General features: G+C 45.8%; 1 protein-coding gene across 1 annotated transcript in view; it reads left to right on the top strand.

Moving 5' to 3' along the window:
• LOC311122853 (TBC1 domain family member 2B-like) overlaps positions 1 to 23099 on the top strand; it is a gene marked incomplete at its 3' end in the record, with an annotated part of 86335 nt that overhangs the window by 5730 nt on the left and 57506 nt on the right. The window contains exons 2-3 of the mRNA XM_084197168.1: positions 7742 to 7883; positions 13767 to 13944. Of these exons, the coding sequence (XP_084053294.1) occupies positions 7742 to 7883; positions 13767 to 13944 (320 nt within the window). The remainder of the gene's footprint in view (positions 1 to 7741; positions 7884 to 13766; positions 13945 to 23099) is intronic.

Genomic DNA, 23099 nt, shown 5'->3' with positions numbered 1-23099 from the left:
TCACCAAGCTGCTTGCCTATTGTCCTGTAGCCCATCCCAGCCTTGTGCAGGTCTACAATTTTATCCCTGATGTCCTTACACAGCTCTCTGGTCTTGGCCATTGTGGAGAGGTTGGAGTCTGTTTGATTGAGTGTGTGGACAGGTGTCTTTTATACAGGTAACGAGTTCAAACAGGTGCAGTTAATACAGGTAATGAGTGGAGAACAGGAGGGCTTCTTAAAGAAAAACTAACAGGTCTGTGAGAGCCGGAATTCTTACTGGTTGGTAGGTGATCAAATACTTATGTCATGCAATAAAATTGAAATTAATTACTTAAAAATCATACAATGTGATTTTCTGGATTTTTACAGACCTCTACATGCTTTGTAAGTAGGAAAACCTGCAAAATCGGCAGTGTATCAAATACTTACCTCTTTGTTGAACTGCCCAAGGACATATGGCATGGCTATATACAGGGAGTACCAGTACTGAGTCAGGGGTACCAAGGACATATGTACATAGAGCACAGTTAGGGTGGGAAAGTACTGAAATCTCAGGAACAGGAAACTGTGTCTATGGGTGCTGACTATGGAGACAAGCTGCAGAAAGCAACTAACGCCTGACAACAGTGGAGCGCCAAGGGACTGGGACCAGCATGAACGCCAGCGATAGGCTGGGTAAGTTTAAACCACGCCCAGCCTCTACTCTGATAGGCCTGCCTGGAGCAGGAACTACAGTGGGGGGGAAAAAAGTATTTAGTCAGCCACCAATTGTGCAAGTTCTCCCACTTAAAAAGATGAGAGAGGCCTGTAATTTTCATCATAGGTACACGTCAACTATGACAGACAAATTGAGAGAAAAAAAAATCAGAAAATCACATTGTAGGATTTTTAATGAATGTATTTGCAAATTATGGTGGAAAATAAGTATTTGGGCACCTACAAACAAGCAAGATTTCTGGCTCTCACAGACCTGTAACTTCTTCTTTAAGAGGCTCCTCTGTCCTCCACTTGTTACCTGTATTAATGGCACCTGTTTGAACTTGTTATCAGTATAAAAGACACCTGTCCACAACCTCAAACAGTCACACTCCAAACTCCACTACGGCCAAGACCAAAGAGCTGTCAAAGGACACCAGAAACAAAATTGTAGACCTGCACCAGGCTGGGAAGACTGAATCTGCAATAGGTAAGCAGCTTGGTTTGAAGAAATCAACTGTGGGAGCAATTATTAGGAAATGGAAGACATACAAGACCACTGATAATCTCCCTCGATCTGGGGCTCCACGCAAGATCTCACCCTGTGGGGTCAAAATGATCACAAGAACGGTGAGCAAAAATCCCAGAACCACATGGGGGGACCTAGTGAATGACCTGCAGAGAGCTGGGACCAAAGTAACAAAGCTTACCATCAGTAACACACTACGCTGCCAGGGACTCAAATCCTGCAGTGCCAGACGTGTCCCCCTGCTTAAGCCAGTACATGTCCAGGCCCGTCTGAAGTTTGCTAGAGTGCATTTGGATGATCCAGAAGAGGATTGGGAGAATGTCATATGGTCAGATGAAACCAAAATAGAACTTTTTGGTAAAAACTCAACTCGTCGTGTTTGGAGGACAAAGAATGCTGAGTTGCATCCAAAGAACACCATACCTACTGTGAAGCATGGAGGTGTATCAAATACTTGTTCTCCCCACTGTACACACATACATTACCAGTCAAAAGTTTCAATGGTTTTCCTTAATTTTTTCCTTAATTTTTACTATTTTTTATATTGTAGAAGAATAGTGAAGAAATCAAAACTATAAAATAACACATATATAATCATGTAGTAATCAAAAAGTGTTAAACAAATCAAAAATATATATTTTTCAAATAGCCACCCTTTGCCTTAATGACAGCTTTGCACACACTTGGCATTCTCTGAACCAGCTTCATGAGGTAGTCACCTGGAATGCATTTCAATTAACAGGTGTGCCGTCTTAAAAGTTAATTTGTGGAATTTCTTTCCTTCTTAATGCGTTTGTGCCAATCAGTTGTGTTGTGACAAGGTAGGGGGGTATACAGAAGATAGCCTTATTTGATAAAAGACCAAGTCCATATTATGGCAAGAACAGCTCAAATAAGCAAAGAGAAACGACAGTCCATCATTACTTTAAGACCTGAAAGTCAGTCAATCTGGAACATTTCAAGAACTTTGAAAGTTTCTTCAAGTGCAGTCACAAAAACCATCAAGCGCTATGATGAAACTGGCTCTCATGAGGACCGCCACAGGAAAGGAAGACCCAGAGTTACCTCTGCTGCAGAGGATAAGTTCATTAGAGTTACCAGCCTCAGAAATTGCAGCCCAAATAAATGCTTTACAGAGTTCAGGTCATAGACACATCTCAACATCAACTGTTCAGAGGGGACTGTGTGAATCAGGCCTTCATGGTCGAATTGCTGCAAAGAAACCACTACTAAAGGACACCAATAATAAGAAGAGACTTGCTTGGGCCAAGAAACACGAGCAATGGACATTAGACCGGTGGAAATTTGTCCTTGGGTCTGGAGTCCAAATTGGAGAGTTTTTGGTTCAACCGCTGTGTCCTTGTGAGACGCTGAGTAGGTGAACGGATGATCTCTACATGTGTGGTTTCCACCGAAAAGCATGGAGGAGGTGGTGTGATGGTGTGGGGGTGCTTTGCTGGTGACACTGTCTGTGATTTAGAATTCACTTAATCAGCATGGCTACCACAGCATTCTGCAGTGAAACGCCATCCCATCTGGTTTGGGCATAGTGGGGACTATCACACACCTCCAGGCTGTGTAAGGACTATTTTACCAAGAAGGAGAGTGATGGAGTGCTGCATCAGATGACCTGGCCTCCAGAATCACCCGACCTCAACCCAATTGAGATGGTTTAGGATGAGTCAGACGGCAGAGTGAAGGAAAAGCAGCCAACAAGTGCTCAGCATATGTGGGAACTCCTTCAAGACTGTTGGAAAAACATTCCAGGTGAAGCTGGTTGAGAGAATGCCAAGAGTGTGCAAAGCTGTCATCAAGGCAAAGGGTGGCTATTTGAAGAATCTCAAATGTAAAATATATTTTGATTTGTTTAGCACTTTTTTTTGGTTACTACATGATTCCATGTGTGTTATTTCATCGTTTTGATGTCTTCACTATTATTCTACAATGTAGAAAAAATGTTAAAATAAAGAAAAACCCTGGAATGAGTAGGTGTGTCATCTTTTGATAGGTACTGTGTATATATAGTTCATTCGGAAAGTATTCAGACCCCTTCACATTTTCCACATTTTGTTACATTACAGCCTTATTCTAAAATTGATTAAAAAGAGATTTGTGAAGGGGTCTGAATACTTATTATATTCCCCAGATCTGTGCCTCGACACAATCCTGTCTCAGAGCTCTACGGACAATTCCTTCGACCTCATGGCTTAGTTTTTTCTCTGGCATGCACTGTCAACTGTGGGACCTTATACAGAAATACCTTATTTACAGTGCCTTGCAAAAGTATTCATCCCCCTTGGCGTTTTTCCTATTTTGTTGCATTACAACCTGTAATTTAAATGGATTTTTATTTGGATTTCATTTAATGGACATATAAAAAAGTCCAAATTGTTGAAATGAAATGAAAAAAATTACCTGTTTCAAAAGATTCTAAAAAATAAATAACAGACAAGTTTGCTGTGCTATGAAGCCCCTAAATAAGAACTGGTGCAACCAATTACCTTCAGAAGTCACATAATTAGTTAGATTGCACACAGGTGGACTTTATTTAAGTGTCACATGATCTGTCACATGATCTCAGTGTATATATATATACACCTGTTCTTAAAGGCCCCAGAGTCTGCAACACCACTAAGCAAGGGGCACCACCAAGCAAGCGGCACCATGAAGACCAAGGAGCTCTCCAAACAGGTCAGGGATAAAGTTGTGGAGAAGTACAGATCAGGGTTGGGTTATAAAAAAATATCAGAAACTTAGAACATCCCACGGAGCACCATTAAATCCATTATTTAAAAAAATGGAAGAATATGGCACCACAACAAACCTGCCAAGAGAGGGCCGCCCCCCAAAACTCATGGACCAGGCAAGGAGGGCATTAATCAGAGAGGCAACAAAGAGACCAAAGATAACCTTGAAGGAGCTGCAAAGCTCCACAGCGGAGATTGGAGTATCTGTCCATAGGACCACCTTAAGCAATACACTCCACAGAGCTGGGCTTTACGGAAGCAAACACGTTTGGCGTTCGCCAAAAGGCATGTGGGAGACTCCCCAAACATATGGAAGGTACTCTGGTCAGATGAGACTAAAATTGAGCTTTTTGGCCATCAAGGAAAATGCTATGTCTGGCGCAAACCCAACACCTCATCACCCCGAGAACACCATCCCCACAGTGAAGCATGGTGGTGGCAGCATCATGCTGTTGGGATGTTTTTCATCGGCAGGGACTGGGAAACTGGTCAGAATTGAAGGAATGATGGATGGCACTAAATACAGGGTAATTCTTGAGGGAGACCTGTTTTTTTTGTTGTTGTAGAAACATCTCATGGATGAGATGCACCTGAGCTCAATTTCAAGTCTCATAGCAAAGGGTCTGAATACTTATGTAAACAAGGTATTTGTTTTTATTTGTAATAATTGTGCAAAAATGTGTAAAAAAAACTTTTCGCTTTGTCATTATGGGGTATTGATGAGGATTTTTTATTTATGTAATCCATTTTAGAATAAGGCTGTAACGTAACAAAATGTGGAAAAAGTCAAGGGGTCTGAATACTTTCCGAATGCACTGTATAATAGAACATCCTGGAACCTCTAGAAACTTATCAATGGTGCTCTCTAATAGAACATCCTAGAACCTCTAGAAACTCATCAATGGTGCTCTCTAATAGAACATCCTGGAACCTCTAGAAACTCATCAATGGTGCTCTCTAATAGAACATCCTGGAACCTCTAGAAACTCATCAATGGTGCTCTCTAATAGAACATCCTGGAACCTCTAGAAACTCATCAATAATACTCTCTAAGAGAACATCCTGGAACCTCTAGAAACTCATCAATGGTGCTCTCTAATAGAACATCCTGGAACCTCTAGAAACTCATCAATGGTGCTCTCTAATAGAACATCCTGGAACCTCTAGAAACTCATCAATGGTGCTCTCTAATAGAACATCCTGGAACCTCTAGAAACTCATCAATGGTGCTCTCTAATAGAACATCCTGGAACCTCTAGAAACTCATCAATGGTGCTCTCTAATAGAACATCCTGGAACCTCTAGAAACTCATCAATGGTGCTCTCTAATAGAACATCCTGGAACCTCTAGAAACTCATCAATGGTGCTCTCTAATAGAACATCCTGGAACCTCTAGAAACTCATCAATGGTGCTCTCTAATAGAACATCCTAGAACCTCTAGAAACTCATCAATGGTGCTCTCTAATAGAACATCCTGGAACCTCTAGAAACTCATCAATGGTGCTCTCTAATAGAACATCCTGGAACCTCTAGAAACTCATCAATGGTGCTCTCTAATAGAACATCCTGGAACCTCTAGAAACTCATCAATGGTGCTCTCTAATAGAACATCCTGGAACCTCTAGAAACTCATCAATGGTGCTCTCTAATAGAACATCCTGGAACCTCTAGAAACTCATCAATGGTGCTCTCTAATAGAACATCCTGGAACCTCTAGAAACTCATCAATGGTGCTCTCTAATAGAACATCCTGGAACCTCTAGAAACTCATCAATGGTGCTCTCTAATAGAACATCCTGGAACCTCTAGAAACTCATCAATGGTGCTCTCTAATAGAACATCCTGGAACCTCTAGAAACTCATCAATGGTGCTCTCTAATAGAACATCCTGGAACCTCTAGAAACTAATCAATGGTGCTCTCTAATAGAACATCCTGGAACCTCTAGAAACTCATCAATGGTGCTCTCTAATAGAACATCCTGGAACCTCTAGAAACTAATCAATGGTGCTCTCTAATAGAACAGTAACATTTAAGGCTATATATAACAGCGGTAACATACAAACAATATAACCTTTGCTGATACACATACTGAGTATGCTAGTTGCACTCAAACACACTTTCAGCAATGATAATGACTGTAACACCTATTAGCATGCACAGGGTGCATGCACAAACAATTCTAGCATTAGCTGGTTCTAGCAAACAACACTACAACGTATCTTACTTATCTCCAAACACCTAGCGCAGGGCAGGTATGAACAACATTCATCATCACACCAAATATCCCCAAACGTACATGCCAATGGACGCACACAACACTTTGGTTAGGAAACAGCATGTGAAAGTCTGTCAGTATCAAAACACTTATCTTCTCAATACTGCAAAGTACGCTCTAATGTAAGGTGTGCGGGGCGGCGCCCTGAAGTGCGTGCAAGTGCCCTGATTGGTTGGAATGAGTGGAAGCTTGAAGGGTGATTGACAGGGCTGCAGACCAATCAGTTTGAAAGGGCCAGCCTTTTTTCCCACCTGTACTAGCAGGGAGTTCGTCCTCTCCAGACAACTCTCACATCCAGTATAACACGATGCAAAGTCCCCCTCCAACTACATGCCTGACCCTAAACATGACCACTAACCCCCCTAACCCTGGGTCTCTGTGTTTCAGGCCCCTAACCCCCCTAACCCTGGGTCTCTGTGTTTCAGGCCCCTAACCCCCCTAACCCTGTGTCTCTGTGTTTCAGGCCCCTAACCCCCCTAACCCTGTGTCTCTGTGTTTCAGGCCCCTAACCCCCCTAACCCTGTGTCTCTGTGTCTCTGTGTTTCAGGCCCCTAACCCCCCTAACCCTGGGTCTCTGTGTTTCAGGCCCCTAACCCCCCTAACCCTGTGTCTCTGTGTTTCAGGCCCCTAACCCCCCTAACCCTGTGTCTCTGTGTTTCAGGCCCCTAACCCCCCTAACCCTGGGTCTCTGTGTTTCAGGCCCCTAACCCCCCTAACCCTGGGTCTCTGTGTTTCAGGCCCCTAACCCCCCTAACCCTGTGTCTCTGTGTTTCAGGCCCCTAACCCCCCTAACCCTGTGTCTCTGTGTTTCAGGCCCCTAACCCCCCTAACCCTGTGTCTCTGTGTTTCAGGCCCCTAACCCCCCTAACCCTGTGTCTCTGTGTTTCAGGCCCCTAACCCCCCTAACCCTGGGTCTCTGTGTTTCAGGCCCCTAACCCCCCTAACCCTGTGTCTCTGTGTTCCAGGCCCCTAACCCCCCTAACCCTGGGTCTCTGTGTTTCAGGCCCCTAACCCCCCTAACCCTGGGTCTCTGTGTTTCAGGCCCCTAACCCCCCTAACCCTGGGTCTCTGTGTTTCAGGCCCCTAACCCCCCTAACCCTGTGTCTCTGTGTTTCAGGCCCCTAACCCCCCTAACCCTGTGTCTCTGTGTCTCTGTGTTTCAGGCCCCTAACCCCCCTAACCCTGTGTCTCTGTGTCTCTGTGTTTCAGGCCCCTAACCCCCCTAACCCTGGGTCTCTGTGTTTCAGGCCCCTAACCCCCCTAACCCTGGGTCTCTGTGTTTCAGGCCCCTAACCCTGTGTCTCTGTGTTTCAGGCCCCTAACCCCCCTAACCCTGGGTCTCTGTGTTCCAGGCCCCTAACCCCCCTAACCCTGGGTCTCTGTGTTTCAGGCCCCTAACCCCCCTAACCCTGGGTCTCTGTGTCTCTGTGTTTCAGGCCCCTAACCCTGTGTCTCTGTGTTTCAGGCCCCTAACCCCCCTAATCCTGTGTCTCTGTGTCTCTGTTCCAGGCCCCTAACCGCCAGGTGATGCAGTACTGGCTCCAGCAGCTGCAGCAGAAGCGTTGGGAGTTCAGTAACACCAGAGGGTCTGGACAGAGGGACAGCTGGAGTTACCCTACCCCTTACACTGGCCTGGTGGCCAAAGATACAGGTACTATCCTGATACCCCTTACACTGGGGCTAAAGATACAGGTACTATCCTGCTACCCCTTACACTGGGGCTAAAGATACAGGTACTATCCTGCTACCCCTTATACTGGGGCTTAAGATACAGGTACTATCCTGCTACCCCTTACACTGGGGCTAAAGATACAGGTACTATCCTGCTACCCCTTACACTGGCCTGGTGGCTAAAGATACAGGTACTATCCTGCTACCCCTTACACTGGCCTGGTGGCCAAAGATACAGGTACTACCCTGCTACCCCTTACACTGGGGCTAAAGATACAGGTACTATCCTGCTACCCCTTACACTGGGGCTAAAGATACAGGTACTACCCTGCTACCCCTTACACTGGGGCTAAAGATACAGGTACTATCCTGCTACCCCTTACACTGGGGCTAAAGATACAGGTACTATCCTGCTACCCCTTACACTGGCCTGGTGGCCAAAGATACAGGTACTACCCTGCTACCCCTTACACTGGGGCTAAAGATACAGGTACTACCCTGCTACCCCTTACACTGGGGCTAAAGATACAGGGACTATCCTGATACCCCTTACACTGGGGCTAAAGATACAGGTACTACCCTGCTACCCCTTACACTGGGGCTAAAGTTACAGGTACTACCCTGCTACCCCTTATACTGGGGCTAAAGTTACAGGTACTATCCTGCTACCCCTTACACTGGGGCTAAAGATACAGGTACTACCCTGCTACCCCTTATACTGGGGCTAAAGTTACAGGTACTATCCTGCTACCCCTTACACTGGGGCTAAAGTTACAGGTACTATCCTGCAACCCCTTACACTGGGGCTAAAGATACAGGTACTACCCTGCTACCCCTTACACTGGGGCTAAAGATACAGGTACTACCCTGCTACCCCTTACACTGGGGCTAAAGATACAGGTACTACCCTGCTACCCCTTACACTGGGGCTAAAGATACAGGTACTATCCTGCTACCCCTTACACTGGGGCTAAAGATACAGGTACTACCCTGCTACCCCTTACACTGGCCTGGTGGCTAAAGATACAGGTACTATCCTGCTACCCCTTACACTGGCCTGGTGGCCAAAGATACAGGTACTACCCTGCTACCCCTTACACTGGGGCTAAAGATACAGGTACTATCCTGCTACCCCTTACACTGGGGCTAAAGATACAGGTACTACCCTGCTACCCCTTACACTGGGGCTAAAGATACAGGTACTATCCTGCTACCCCTTACACTGGGGCTAAAGATACAGGTACTATCCTGCTACCCCTTACACTGGCCTGGTGGCCAAAGATACAGGTACTACCCTGCTACCCCTTACACTGGGGCTAAAGATACAGGTACTACCCTGCTACCCCTTACACTGGCCTGGTGGCCAAAGATACAGGTACTATCCTGCTACCCCTTACACTGGGGCTAAAGATACAGGGACTATCCTGATACCCCTTACACTGGGGCTAAAGATACAGGTACTACCCTGCTACCCCTTACACTGGGGCTAAAGTTACAGGTACTACCCTGCTACCCCTTATACTGGGGCTAAAGTTACAGGTACTATCCTGCTACCCCTTACACTGGGGCTAAAGATACAGGTACTACCCTGCTACCCCTTATACTGGGGCTAAAGTTACAGGTACTATCCTGCTACCCCTTACACTGGGGCTAAAGTTACAGGTACTATCCTGCAACCCCTTACACTGGGGCTAAAGATACAGGTACTACCCTGCTACCCCTTACACTGGGGCTAAAGATACAGGTACTACCCTGCTACCCCTTACACTGGGGCTAAAGATACAGGTACTACCCTGCTACCCCTTACACTGGGGCTAAAGATACAGGTACTATCCTGCTACCCCTTACACTGGGGCTAAAGATACAGGTACTACCCTGCTACCCCTTACACTGGGGCTAAAGATACAGGTACTACCCTGCTACCCCTTACACTGGGGCTAAAGATACAGGGACTATCCTGATACCCCTTACACTGGGGCTAAAGATACAGGTACTACCCTGCTACCCCTTACACTGGGGCTAAAGTTACAGGTACTACCCTGCTACCCCTTATACTGGGGCTAAAGTTACAGGTACTATCCTGCTACCCCTTACACTGGGGCTAAAGATACAGGTACTACCCTGCTACCCCTTATACTGGGGCTAAAGTTACAGGTACTATCCTGCTACCCCTTACACTGGGGCTAAAGTTACAGGTACTATCCTGCAACCCCTTACACTGGGGCTAAAGATACAGGTACTACCCTGCTACCCCTTACACTGGGGCTAAAGATACAGGTACTACCCTGCTACCCCTTACACTGGGGCTAAAGATACAGGTACTACCCTGCTACCCCTTACACTGGGGCTAAAGATACAGGTACTATCCTGCTACCCCTTACACTGGGGCTAAAGATACAGGTACTACCCTGCTACCCCTTACACTGGGGCTAAAGATACAGGTACTATCCTGCTACCCCTTACACTGGGGCTAAAGATACAGGGACTATCCTGCTACCCCTTATACTGGGGCTAAAGTTACAGGTACTATCCTGCTACCCCTTATACTGGGGCTAAAGATACAGGTACTATCCTGCTACCCCTTACACTGGGGCTAAAGATACAGGTACTACCCTGCTACCCCTTATACTGGGGCTAAAGATACAGGTACTATCCTGCTACCCCTTATACTGGGGCTAAAGATACAGGTACTATCCTGCTACCCCTTACACTGGGGCTAAAGATACAGGTACTACCCTGCTACCCCTTATACTGGGGCTAAAGATACAGGTACTACCCTGCTACCCCTTATACTGGGGCTAAAGTTACAGGTACTATCCTGCTACCCCTTACACTGGGGCTAAAGATACAGGTACTACCCTGCTACCCCTTATACTGGGGCTAAAGTTACAGGTACTATCCTGCTACCCCTTACACTGGGGCTAAAGATACAGGGACTATCCTGCTACCCCTTATACTGGGGCTAAAGTTACAGGTACTATCCTGCTACCCCTTATACTGGGGCTAAAGATACAGGTACTATCCTGCTACCCCTTACACTGGGGCTAAAGATACAGGTACTATCCTGCTACCCCTTATACTGGGGCTAAAGATACAGGTACTATCCTGCTACCCCTTACACTGGGGCTAAAGATACAGGTACTACCCTGCTACCCCTTACACTGGGGCTAAAGATACAGGTACTATCCTGCTACCCCTTACACTGGGGCTAAAGATACAGGTACTACCCTGCTACCCCTTACACTGGGGCTAAAGATACAGGTACTATCCTGCTACCCCTTACACTGGGGCTAAAGATACAGGTACTACCCTGCTACCCCTTACACTGGCCTGGTGGCCAAAGATACAGGTACTACCCTGCTACCCCTTACACTGGGGCTAAAGATACAGGTACTATCCTACTACAATAGTGTTAGAGCTGTGACTGTTGTTCACACAGCTGACAGTAAATATAGTGTTAGAGCTGTGACTGTTGTTCACACAGCTGACAGTAAATATAGTGTTAGAGCTGTGACTGGTGTTCACACAGCTGACAGTAAATATAGTGTTAGAGCTGTGACTGGTGTTCACACAGCTGACAGTAAATATAGTGTTAGAGCTGTGACTGGTGTTCACACAGCTGACAGTAAATATAGTGTTAGAGCTGTGACTGGTGTTCACACAGCTGACAGTAAATATAGTGTTAGAGCTGTGACTGGTGTTCACACAGCTGACAGTAAATATAGTGTTAGAGCTGTGACTGGTGTTCACACAGCTGACAGTAAATATAGTGTTAGAGCTGTGACTGGTGTTCACACAGCTGACAGTAAATATAGTGTTAGAGCTGTGACTGGTGTTCACACAGCTGACAGTAAATATAGTGTTAGAGCTGTGACTGTTGTTCACACAGCTGACAGTAAATATAGTGTTAGAGCTGTGACTGTTGTTCACACAGCTGACAGTAAATATAGTGTTAGAGCTGTGACTGGTGTTCACACAGCTGACAGTAAATATAGTGTTAGAGCTGTGACTGGTGTTCACACAGCTGACAGTAAATATAGTGTTAGAGCTGTGACTGGTGTTCACACAGCTGACAGTAAATATAGTGTTAGAGCTGTGACTGGTGTTCACACAGCTGACAGTAAATATAGTGTTAGAGCTGTGACTGGTGTTCACACAGCTGACAGTAAATATAGTGTTAGAGCTGTGACTGGTGTTCACACAGCTGACAGTAAATATAGTGTTAGAGCTGTGACTGGTGTTCACACAGCTGACAGTAAATATAGTGTTAGAGCTGTGACTGGTGCTCACACAGCTGACAGTAAATATAGTGTTAGAGCTGTGACTGGTGTTCACACAGCTGACAGTAAATATAGTGTTAGAGCTGTGACTGGTGTTCACACAGCTGACAGTAAATATAGTGTTAGAGCTGTGACTGGTGTTCACACAGCTGACAGTAAATATAGTGTTAGAGCTGTGACTGGTGTTCACACAGCTGACAGTAAATATAGTGTTAGAGCTGTGACTGGTGTTCACACAGCTGACAGTAAATATAGTGTTAGAGCTGTGACTGGTGCTCACACAGCTGACAGTAAATATAGTGTTAGAGCTGTGACTGGTGTTCACACAGCTGACAGTAAATATAGTGTTAGAGCTGTGACTGGTGTTCACACAGCTGACAGTAAATATAGTGTTAGAGCTGTGACTGGTGTTCACACAGCTGACAGTAAATATAGTGTTAGAGCTGTGACTGGTGTTCACACAGCTGACAGTAAATATAGTGTTAGAGCTGTGACTGGTGTTCACACAGCTGACAGTAAATATAGTGTTAGAGCTGTGACTGGTGTTCACACAGCTGACAGTAAATATAGTGTTAGAGCTGTGACTGGTGTTCATACAGCTGACAGTAAATATAGTGTTAGAGCTGTGACTGGTGTTCACACAGCTGACAGTAAATATAGTGTTAGAGCTGTGACTGGTGTTCACACAGCTGACAGTAAATATAGTGTTAGAGCTGTGACTGGTGTTCACACAGCTGACAGTAAATATAGTGTTAGAGCTGTGACTGGTGCTCACACAGCTGTTTAGGGTTTAGGGTTAGTGTGTGTTTAGGAACAGACTGTTTAGGGTTTAGGGTTAGTGTGTGTTTAGGAACAGACTGTTTAGGGTTTAGGGTTAGTGAGTGTTTAGGAACAGACTGTTTAGGGTTTAGGGTTAGTGAGTGTTTAGGAACAGACTGTTTAGGGTTTAGGGTTAGTGAGTGTTTAGGAACAGACTGTTTAGGGTTTAGGGTTAGTGAGTGTTTAGGAACAGACTGTTTAGGGTTTAGGGTTAGTGAGTGTTTAGGAACAGACTGTTTAGGGTTTAGGGTTAGTGAGTGTTTAGGAACAGACTGTTTAGGGTTTAGGGTTAGTGAGTGTTTAGGAACAGACTGTTTAGGGTTTAGGGTTAGTGAGTGTTTAGGAACAGACTGTTTAGGGTTTAGGGTTAGTGAGTGTTTAGGAACAGACTGTTTAGGGTTTAGGGTTAGTGAGTGTTTAGGAACAGACTGTTTAGGGTTTAGGGTTAGTGAGTGTTTAGGAACAGACTGTTTAGGGTTTAGGGTTAGTGAGTGTTTAGGAACAGACTGTTTAGGGTTTAGGGTTAGTGAGTGTTTAGGAACAGACTGTTTAGGGTTTAGGGTTAGTGAGTGTTTAGGAACAGACTGTTTAGGGTTTAGGGTTAGTGAGTGTTTAGGAACAGACTGTTTAGGGTTTAGGGTTAGTGAGTGTTTAGGAACAGACTGTTTAGGGTTTAGGGTTAGTGAGTGTTTAGGAACAGACTGTTTAGGGGTTAGGGTTAGTGTGTGTGGTTAGTAACAGACTGTCTATCTGCTGTGTTTCAGGTGTCTTTGTGTTTGAGAAGCCCAGTCACAGTGATAGCATGGAGAAGGTACGCAGCGACTTCGCTATGGAAACAGACACGGACGGACTGGTGGGTGTCCAATCAGCACGAGGCCCCCACCACCACCCCAACCCCCTCAACTTCTCCAGCAAGCTGGGCCACTGGAGCACAGAGCTCAGGTAAGGACTGGGTCTAGTGTAAGGGCTGTGGTAAGGACTGGGTCTAGTTTAAGGGCTGCTGTAAGGACTGTGTCTGGTGTAAGGACTGTGGTAAGGACTGGGTCTGGTGTAAGGGCTGTGGTAAGGACTGGGTCTGGTGTAAGGGCTGTGGTAAGGACTGGGTCTAGTGTAAGGGCTGTGGTAAGGACTGGGTCTAGTGTAAGGGATGTGGTAAGGACTGGGTCTAGTTTAAGGGCTGTGGTAAGGACTGGGTCTGGTGTAAGGGCTGTGGTAAGGACTGGGTCTAGTGTAAGGGCTGTGGTAAGGACTGGGTCTGGTGTAAGGACTGGGTCTGGTGTAAGGGCTGTGGTAAGGACTGGGTCTAGTCTAAGGGCTGTGGTAAGGACTGGGTCTGGTGTAAGGGCTGTGGTAAGGACTGGGTCTAGTGTAAGGGATGTGGTAAGGACTGGGTCTAGTTTAAGGGCTGTGGTAAGGACTGGGTCTGGTGTAAGGGCTGTGGTAAGGACTGGGTCTAGTGTAAGGGCTGTGGTAAGGACTGGGTCTGGTGTAAGGACTGGGTCTGGTGTAAGGGCTGTGGTAAGGACTGGGTCTGGTGTAAGGGCTGTGGTAAGGACTGGGTCTGGTGTAAGGACTGTGGTAAGGACTGGGTCTGGTGTAAGGGCTGTGGTAAGGACTGGGTCTGGTGTAAGGGATGTGGTAAGGACTGGGTCTGGTGTAAGGGCTGTGGTAAGGACTGGGTCTAGTTTAAGGGCTGTGGTAAGGACTGGGTCTAGTGTAAGGACTGGGTCTGGTGTAAGGACTGGGTCTGGTGTAAGGACTGTGTCTAGTGTAAGGGCTGTGGTAAGGACTGGGTCTGGTGTAAGGGCTGTGGTAAGGACTGGGTCTGGTGTAAGGACTGGGTCTAGTGTAAGGGTTGTGGTAAGGACTGGGTCTGGTGTAAGGGCTGTGGTAAGGACTGGGTCTGGTGTAAGGGATGTGGTAAGGACTGGGTCTAGTTTAAGGGCTGTGGTAAGGACTGGGTCTAGTGTAAGGACTGGGTCTGGTGTAAGGACTGGGTCTGGTGTAAGGGCTGTGGTAAGGACTGGGTCTAGTGTAAGGACTGGGTCTGGTGTAAGGACTGGGTCTAGTGTAAGGGCTGTGGTAAGGACTGGGTCTGGTGTAAGGGATGTGGTAAGGACTGGGTCTAGTTTAAGGGCTGTGGTAAGGACTGGTGTAAGGGCTGTGGAAGGACTGGGTCTGGTGTAAGGGCTGTTCTCAGGGCAAAAGGGGGTGCAACTCAATATTAGGAAGGTGTTCCTAACGTTTGGTATACTCAGTGTATATAGGAATACAGTGGGGGAAAAAAGTATTTAGTCAGCCAACAATTGTGCAAGTTCTCCCACTTAAAAAGATGAGAGGCCTGTAATTTTCATCATAGGTACACGTCAACTATGACAGACAAAATGAGGATCTCACATTGTAGGATTTTTAATGAATTTATTTGCAAATTATGGTGGAAAATAATTATTTGGTCAATAACAAAAGTTTATCAATACTTTGTTATATACCCTTTGTTGGCAATGACACAGGTCAAACGTTTTCTGTAAGTCTTCACAAGGTTTTCACACACTGTTGCTGGTATTTTGGCCCATTCCTCCATGCAGATCTCCTCTAGAGCAGTGATGTTTTGGGGCTGTCGCTGGGCAACACGGACTTTCAACTCCCTCCAAAGATTTTCTATGGGGTTGAGATCTGGAGACTGGCTAGGCCACTCCAGGACCTTGAAATGCTTCTTACGAAGCCACTCCTTCGTTGCCCGGGCGGTGTGTTTGGGATCATTGTCATGCTGAAAGACCCAGCCACGTTTCATCTTCAATGCCCTTGCTGATGGAAGGAGGTTTTCACTCAAAATCTCATGATACATGGCCCCATTCATTCTTTCCTTTACACAGATCAGTCGTCCTGGTCCCTTTGCAGAAAAACAGCCCCAAAGCATGATGTTTCCACCCCCATGCTTCACAGTAGGTATGGTGTTCTTTGGATGCAACTCAGCATTCTTTGTCCTCCAAACACGACGAGTTGAGTTTTTACCAAAAAGTTATATTTTGGTTTCATCTGACCATATGACATTCTCCCAATCCTCTTCTGGATCATCCAAATGCACTCTAGCAAACTTCAGACGGGCCTGGACATGTACTGGCTTAAGCAGGGGGACACGTCTGGCTCTGCAGGATTTGAGTCCGTGGCGGCGTAGTGTGTTACTGATGGTAGGCTTTGTTACTTTGGTCCCAGCTCTCTGCAGGTCATTCACTAGGTCCCCCCGTGTGGTTCTGGGATTTTTGCTCACCGTTCTTGTGATCATTTTGACCCCACGGGGTGAGATCTTGCGTGGAGCCCCAGATCGAGGGAGATTATCAGTGGTCTTGTATGTCTTCCATTTCCTAATAATTGCTCCCACAGTTGATTTCTTCAAACCAAGCTGCTTACCTATTGCAGATTCAGTCTTCCCAGCCTGGTGCAGGTCTACAATTTTGTTTCTGGTGTCCTTTGACAGCTCTTTGGTCTTGGCCATAGTGGAGTTTGGAGTGTGACTGTTTGAGGTTGTGGACAGGTGTCTTTTATACTGATAACAAGTTCAAACAGGTGCCATTAATACAGGTAACGAGTGGAGGACAGAGGGGCCTCTTAAAGAATAAGTTACAGGTCTGTGAGAGCCAGAAATCTTGCTTGTTTGTAGGTGACCAAATACTTATTTTCCACCATAATTTGCAAATAAATTCATTAAAAATCCTACAATGTGATTTTTCTGGATTTTTTTTCTCAATTTGTCTGTCATAGTTGACGTGTACCTATGATGAAAATTACAGGCCTCTCTCATCTTTTTAAGTGGGAGGACTTGCACAATTGGTGGCTGACTAAATACTTTTTTCCCCCACTGTATACAGTATAGTGAATATACACAACATTACCAACAGTATGTGGACACCTGCTCATCGAACATCTCATTCCAAAATCCTGTCATTAATATGGAGTTGGTCCCCCCTTTGCTGCTATAACAGCCTCCACTCTTCTGGGAAGGCTTTCCACTAGATGTTGGAACATTGCTGTGGGGACTTGCTTCCATTCAGCCAGAAGAGCATTAGTGAGGTCGGGCACTGATGTTGGGCGATTAGGGCTGGCTCGCAGTCGGCGTTCCAATTCATCCCAAAGGTGTTTGATGGGGTTGAGGTCAGGGCTCTGTGCAGGCCAGTCAAGTTCTTCCACATCGATCTCAACAAACCATTTCTGTATGGACCTCGCTTTGTGCACGGGGGCATTGTCATGCTGAAACAGGAAAGGGCCTTCACCAAAGTGTTGCCACAAAGTTGGAAGAACAGAATCGTCTAGAATGTAATTGTATGCTATAGTTTTAAGCTTTCCCTTCACTGGAACTAAGGGGCCTAGCCCGAACCATGAAAAACAGCCCCAGACCATTATTCCTCCTCCACCAAACTTTACAGTTGGCACTATGCATTCGAGCAGGTAGCGTTCTCCTAGCATCTGGACTGCCAGAAGTTACTAACCTATACTGTCAGGTTATTAAAGGGAAAGTAGCTACTAACCTAGACTCTCACGTTATTAAAGGGAAAGTACAGTTGAAGTCGGAAGTTTACATACACTTAGGTTGGAGTCATTAAAACTCGTTTTTCAACCACTCCACAAATTTCTTGTTAACAAACTATAGTTTTGGCAAGTCGGTTAGGACATCTACTTTGTGCATGACACAAGTAATTTTTCCAACAATTGTTTACAGACAGATTGTTTCACTTATAATTCACTGTATCACAATTTCAGTGGGTTAGAAGTTTACATACACTAAGTTGACTGTGCCTTTAAACAGCTTGGAAAATTCCAGAAAATGATATAATGGCTTTAGAAGCGTCTGATAGGCTAATTGACAACATTTGAGTCAATTGGAGGTGTACCTGTGGATGTATTTCAAGGCCTACCTTCAAACTCAGTGCCTCTTTGCTTGACATCATGGGAAAATCTAAAGAAATCAGCCAAGACCTCAGAAAAAAAATTGTAGCCTTCCACAAGTCTGGTTCATCCTTGGGAGCAATTTCCAAATGCCTGAAGGTACCACGTTCATCTGTACAAACAATAGTACGCAAGTATAAACACCATGGGACCACGCAGCCGTCATACCGCTCAGGAAGGAGACGCGTTCTGTCTCCTAGAGATGAACGTACTTTGGTGCAACAAGTGCAAATCAATCCCAGAACAACAGCAAAGGACCTTGTGAAGATGCTGGAGGAAACAGGTACAAAAGTATCTATATCCACAGTAAAACGTGTCCTATATCAACATAACCTGAAAGGCCGCTCAGCAAGGAAGAAGCCACTGCTCCAAAACTGCCATAAAAAAAGCCAGACTACGGTTTGCAACTGCACATGGGGACAAAGATCGTACTTTTTGGAGAAATGTCCTCTGGTCTGATGAAACAAAAATATAACTGTTTGGCCATAATGACCATCGTTATGTTTGGAGGAAAAAGGGGGATGCTTGCAAGCCGAAGAACACCATCCCAACCGTGAAGCACGGGGGTGGCAGCATCATGCTGTGGGGGTGCTTTGCTGCAGGAGGGACTGGTGCACTTCACAAAATAGATGGCATCATGAGGAAGAAAAATTATGTGGATATATTGAAGCAACATCTCAAGACATGAGTCAGGAAGTTAAAGATTGGTCGCAAATGGGTCTTCCAAATGGACAATGACCCCAAGCATACTTCCAAAGTTGTGGCAAAATGGCTTAAGGACAACAAAGTCAAGGTAATGGTGTGGCCATCACAAAGCCCTGACCTCAATCCTATAGAAAATGTGTGAGCAGAACTGAAAAAGCGTGTGCGAGCAGGGAGGCCTACAAACCTGACTCAGTTACACCAGCTCTGTCAGGAGGAATGGGCCAAAATTCACCCAACTTATTCTGGGAAGCTTGTGGAAGGCTACCCGAAACGTTTGACCCAAGTTAAACAATTTAAAGGCAATGCTACCAAATACTAATTGAGTGTATGTAAACTTCTGACCCACTGGGAATGTGATGAAAGAAATAAAAGCTGAAAGAAATAATTCTCTCTACTATTAAGATAAGATAAAGATAAAGTAATCCTTCTACCCCCCCCTTACCCCAACCAACCCCCCCCCCCCCCCCAAAAAAAAAAAAAAAAACTTTGTAAAGTGGTTATCCCACTGGCTATAAGGTGAATGCACCAATTTGTAAGTCGCTCTGGATAAGAGCGTCTGCTAAATGACGTAAATGTAAATGTATTATTCTGACATTTCACATTCTTAAAATAAATTGGTGATCCTAACTGACCTAAGACAGGGAATTTTTACTAGGATTAAATGTCAGGAATTGTGAAAAAACGAGTTTAAATTTATTTTGCTAAGGTGTATGTAAACTTCCGACTTCAAATGTAGCTACTAACCTACAGTGAGGGAAAAAAGTATTTGATCCCCTGCTGATTTTGTACGTTTGCCCACTGACAAAGACATGATCAGTCTATAATTTTAATGGTAGGTTTATTTGAACAGTGAGAGACATAATAACAACAACAAAATCCAGAAAAACGCATGTCAAAAATGATATAAATTGATTTGCATTTTAATGAGGGAAATAAGTATTTGACCCCTGTGCAAAACATGACTTAGTACTTGGTGGCAAAACCCTTGTTGGCAATCACAGAGGTCAGACGTTTCTTGTAGTTGGCCACCAGGTTTGCACACATCTCAGGAGGGATTTTGTCCCACTCCTCTTTGCAGATCTTCTCCAAGTCATTAAGGTTACGAGGCTGACGTTTGGCAACTCGAACCTTCAGCTCCCTCCACAGATTTTCAATGGGATTAAGGTCTGGAGACTGGCTAGGCCACTCCAGGACCTTAATGTGCTTCTTCTTGAGCCACTCCTTTGTTGCCTTGGCCGAGTGTTTTGGGTCATTTTCATGCTGGAATACCCATCCACGACCCATTTTCAATGCCCTGGCTGAGGGAAGGAGGTTCTCACCCAAGATTTGACGGTACATGGCCCCGTCCATCATCCCTTTGATGCGGTGAAGTTGTCCTGTCCCCTTAGCAGAAAAACACCCCCAAAGCATAATGTTTCCACCTCCATGTTTGACGGTGGGGATGGTGTTCTTGGGGTCATAGGCAGCATTCCTCCTCCTCCAATCACGGCGAGTTGAGTTGATGCCAAAGAGCTCGATTTTGGTCTCATCTGACCACAACACTTTCACCCAGTTCTCCTTTGAATCATTCAGATGTTCATTGGTAAACTTCAGACCGGCCTGTATATGTGCTTTCTTGAGCAGGGGGACCATGCGGGCGCTGCAGGATTTCAGTCCTTCACGGCGTAGTGTGTTACCAATTGTTTTCTTGGTGACTATGGTCCCAGCTGCCTTGAGATCATTGACAAGATCCTCCCGTGTATTTCTGGGCTGATTCCTCACCGTTCTCATGATCATTGCAACTCCACGAGGTGAGATCTTGCATGGAGCCCCAGGCCGAGGGAGATTGACAGTTCTTTTGTGTTTCTTCCATTTGCGAATATCAATCAATCAATTTTATTTTATATAGCCCTTCTTACATCAGCTAATATCTCGAAGTGCTGTACAGAAACCCAGCCTAAAACCCCAAACAGCTAGTAATGCAGGTGTAGAAGCACGGTGGCTAGGAAAAACTCCCTAGAAAGGCAAAACCTAGGAAGAAACCTAGAGAGGAACCAGGCTATGAGGGGTGGCCAGTCCTCTTCTGGCTGTGCCGGGTGGAGATTATAACAGAACCATGCCAAGATGTTCAAAAATGTTCATAAGTGACAAGCATGGTCAAATAATAATCAGGAATAAATCTCAGTTGGCTTTTCATAGCCGATCATTAGAGTTTAAAACAGCAGGTCTGGGACAGGTAGGGGTTCCATAACCGCAGGCAGAACAGTTTAAACTGGAATAGCAGCAAGGCCAGGCGGACTGGGGATAGCAAGGAGTCACCACGGCCGGTAGTCCCGACGTATGGTCCTAGGGCTCAGGTCTCTCAGTTGGCTTTTCATAGCCGATCATTTAGAGTTGAAAACAGCAGGTCTGGGACAGGTAGGGGTTTCGTAGCCGCAGGCAGAACAGTTGAAACTGGAATAGCAGCAAGGCCAGGCGGACTGGGGGCAGCAGGGTGTCATCATGCCCGGTAGTCCTGACGTATGGTCCTAGGGCTCAGGTTCTCAGAGAGAAAGAGAGAACGAGAGAATTAGAGAGAGCATACTTAAATTCACACAGGACACTGGATAAGACAGGAGAAGTACTCCAGGTATAACCAACTAACCCCAGCCCCCCGACACATAAACTACTGCAGCATAAATACTGGAGGCTGAGACAGGAGCGGTCCGGAGACACTGTGGCCCCATCCGAAGAAACCCCCGGACAGGGCCAAACAGGAAGGATATAACCCCACCCACTCCGCCAAAGCACAGCCCCCGCACCACTAGAGGGATATCCCCAACCACCAACTTACAATCCTGAGACAAGGCCGAGTATAGCCCACAGAGGTCTCCACCACAGCACAAACCAAGGGGGGGGGGGGGCGCCAACCCAGACAGGAAGATCACGTCAGTAACTCAACCCACTCAAGTGACGCACCCCTCCCAGGGACGGCATGAAAGAGCACCAGCAGGCCAGTGACTCAGCCCCTGCAACAGGGTTAGAGGCAGAGAACCCCAGTGGAGAGGGGAACCGGCCTGGCAGAGACAGCAAGGGCTGTTCGTTGCTCCAGCCTTTCCGTTCACCTTCACACTCCTGGGCCAGACTACACTCAATCATATGACCTACTGAAGAGATAAGTCTTCAGTAAAGACTTAAAATAATATAAACTGAATAAGCGAATAAACTGTTGTGACCTTCTCACCAAGCTGCTTGGCGATGGTCTTGTAGCCCATTCCAGCCTTGTGTAGGTCTACAATCTTGTCCCTGACATCCTTGGAGAGCTCTTTGGTCTTGGCCATGGTTTTGTACGTGGCTTTGGTCTTGGCCATGGTTTTGTACTTACAATCCTGAGACAAGGCCGAGTATAGCCCACAGAGGTCTCCACCACAGCACAAACCAAGGGGGGGGGGGGGCGCCAACCCAGACAGGAAGATCACGTCAGTAACTCAACCCACTCAAGTGACGCACCCCTCCCAGGGACGGCATGAAAGAGCACCAGCAGGCCAGTGACTCAGCCCCTGCAACAGGGTTAGAGGCAGAGAACCCCAGTGGAGAGGGGAACCGGCCTGGCAGAGACAGCAAGGGCTGTTCGTTGCTCCAGCCTTTCCGTTCACCTTCACACTCCTGGGCCAGACTACACTCAATCATATGACCTACTGAAGAGATAAGTCTTCAGTAAAGACTTAAAATAATATAAACTGAATAAGCGAATAAACTGTTGTGACCTTCTCACCAAGCTGCTTGGCGATGGTCTTGTAGCCCATTCCAGCCTTGTGTAGGTCTACAATCTTGTCCCTGACATCCTTGGAGAGCTCTTTGGTCTTGGCCATGGTGGAGAGTTTGGAATCTGATTGATTGATTGCTTCTGTGGACAGGTGTCTTTTATACAGGTAACAAGCTGAGATTAGGAGCATTCCCTTTAAGAGTGTGCTCCTAATCTCAGCTCGTTACCTGTATAAAAGACACCTGGGAGCCAGAAATCTTTCTGGTTGAGAGGGGGTCAAATACTTATTTCCCTCATTAAAATGCAAATCAATTTATAACATTTTTGACATGCGTTTTTCTGGATTTTGTTGTTGTTATTCTGTCTCTCACTGTTCAAATAACCCTACCATTAAAATTATAGACTGATCATTTCTTTGTCAGTGGGCAAACGTACAAAATCAGCAGGGGATCAAATACTTTTTTCCCTCACTGTATACTCTCAGGTTATTAAAGGGGAAGTAGCTACTAACCGATGCTTTCAGCCCATTTTATTCAGCCTGTTGAACTGGTATGACTGGTGTTCTTACCTGCCTCTCAAAGACTTCCTCTTGGAGAGATATTGATGAAGCACTAACTCAGTCTCTTTTAAATAGCGTAAGATGAGGTCTGACAACACAGTGCGCAGGGAAGAGACAAATTAGTTGTGATCCTATAGTTAGTGTGTGTTTGGAAACAGAATGGCTGCT

This window comes from Coregonus lavaretus (assembly GCF_964263955.1).
Source record: "Coregonus lavaretus genome assembly, contig: HAP1_SCAFFOLD_2146, whole genome shotgun sequence".
Taxonomy (NCBI): Eukaryota; Metazoa; Chordata; class Actinopteri; order Salmoniformes; family Salmonidae; genus Coregonus; species Coregonus lavaretus.
The sequence above is the reverse complement of the archived record's forward strand: the minus strand, read 5'-3'. Positions and strand labels throughout refer to the sequence as shown.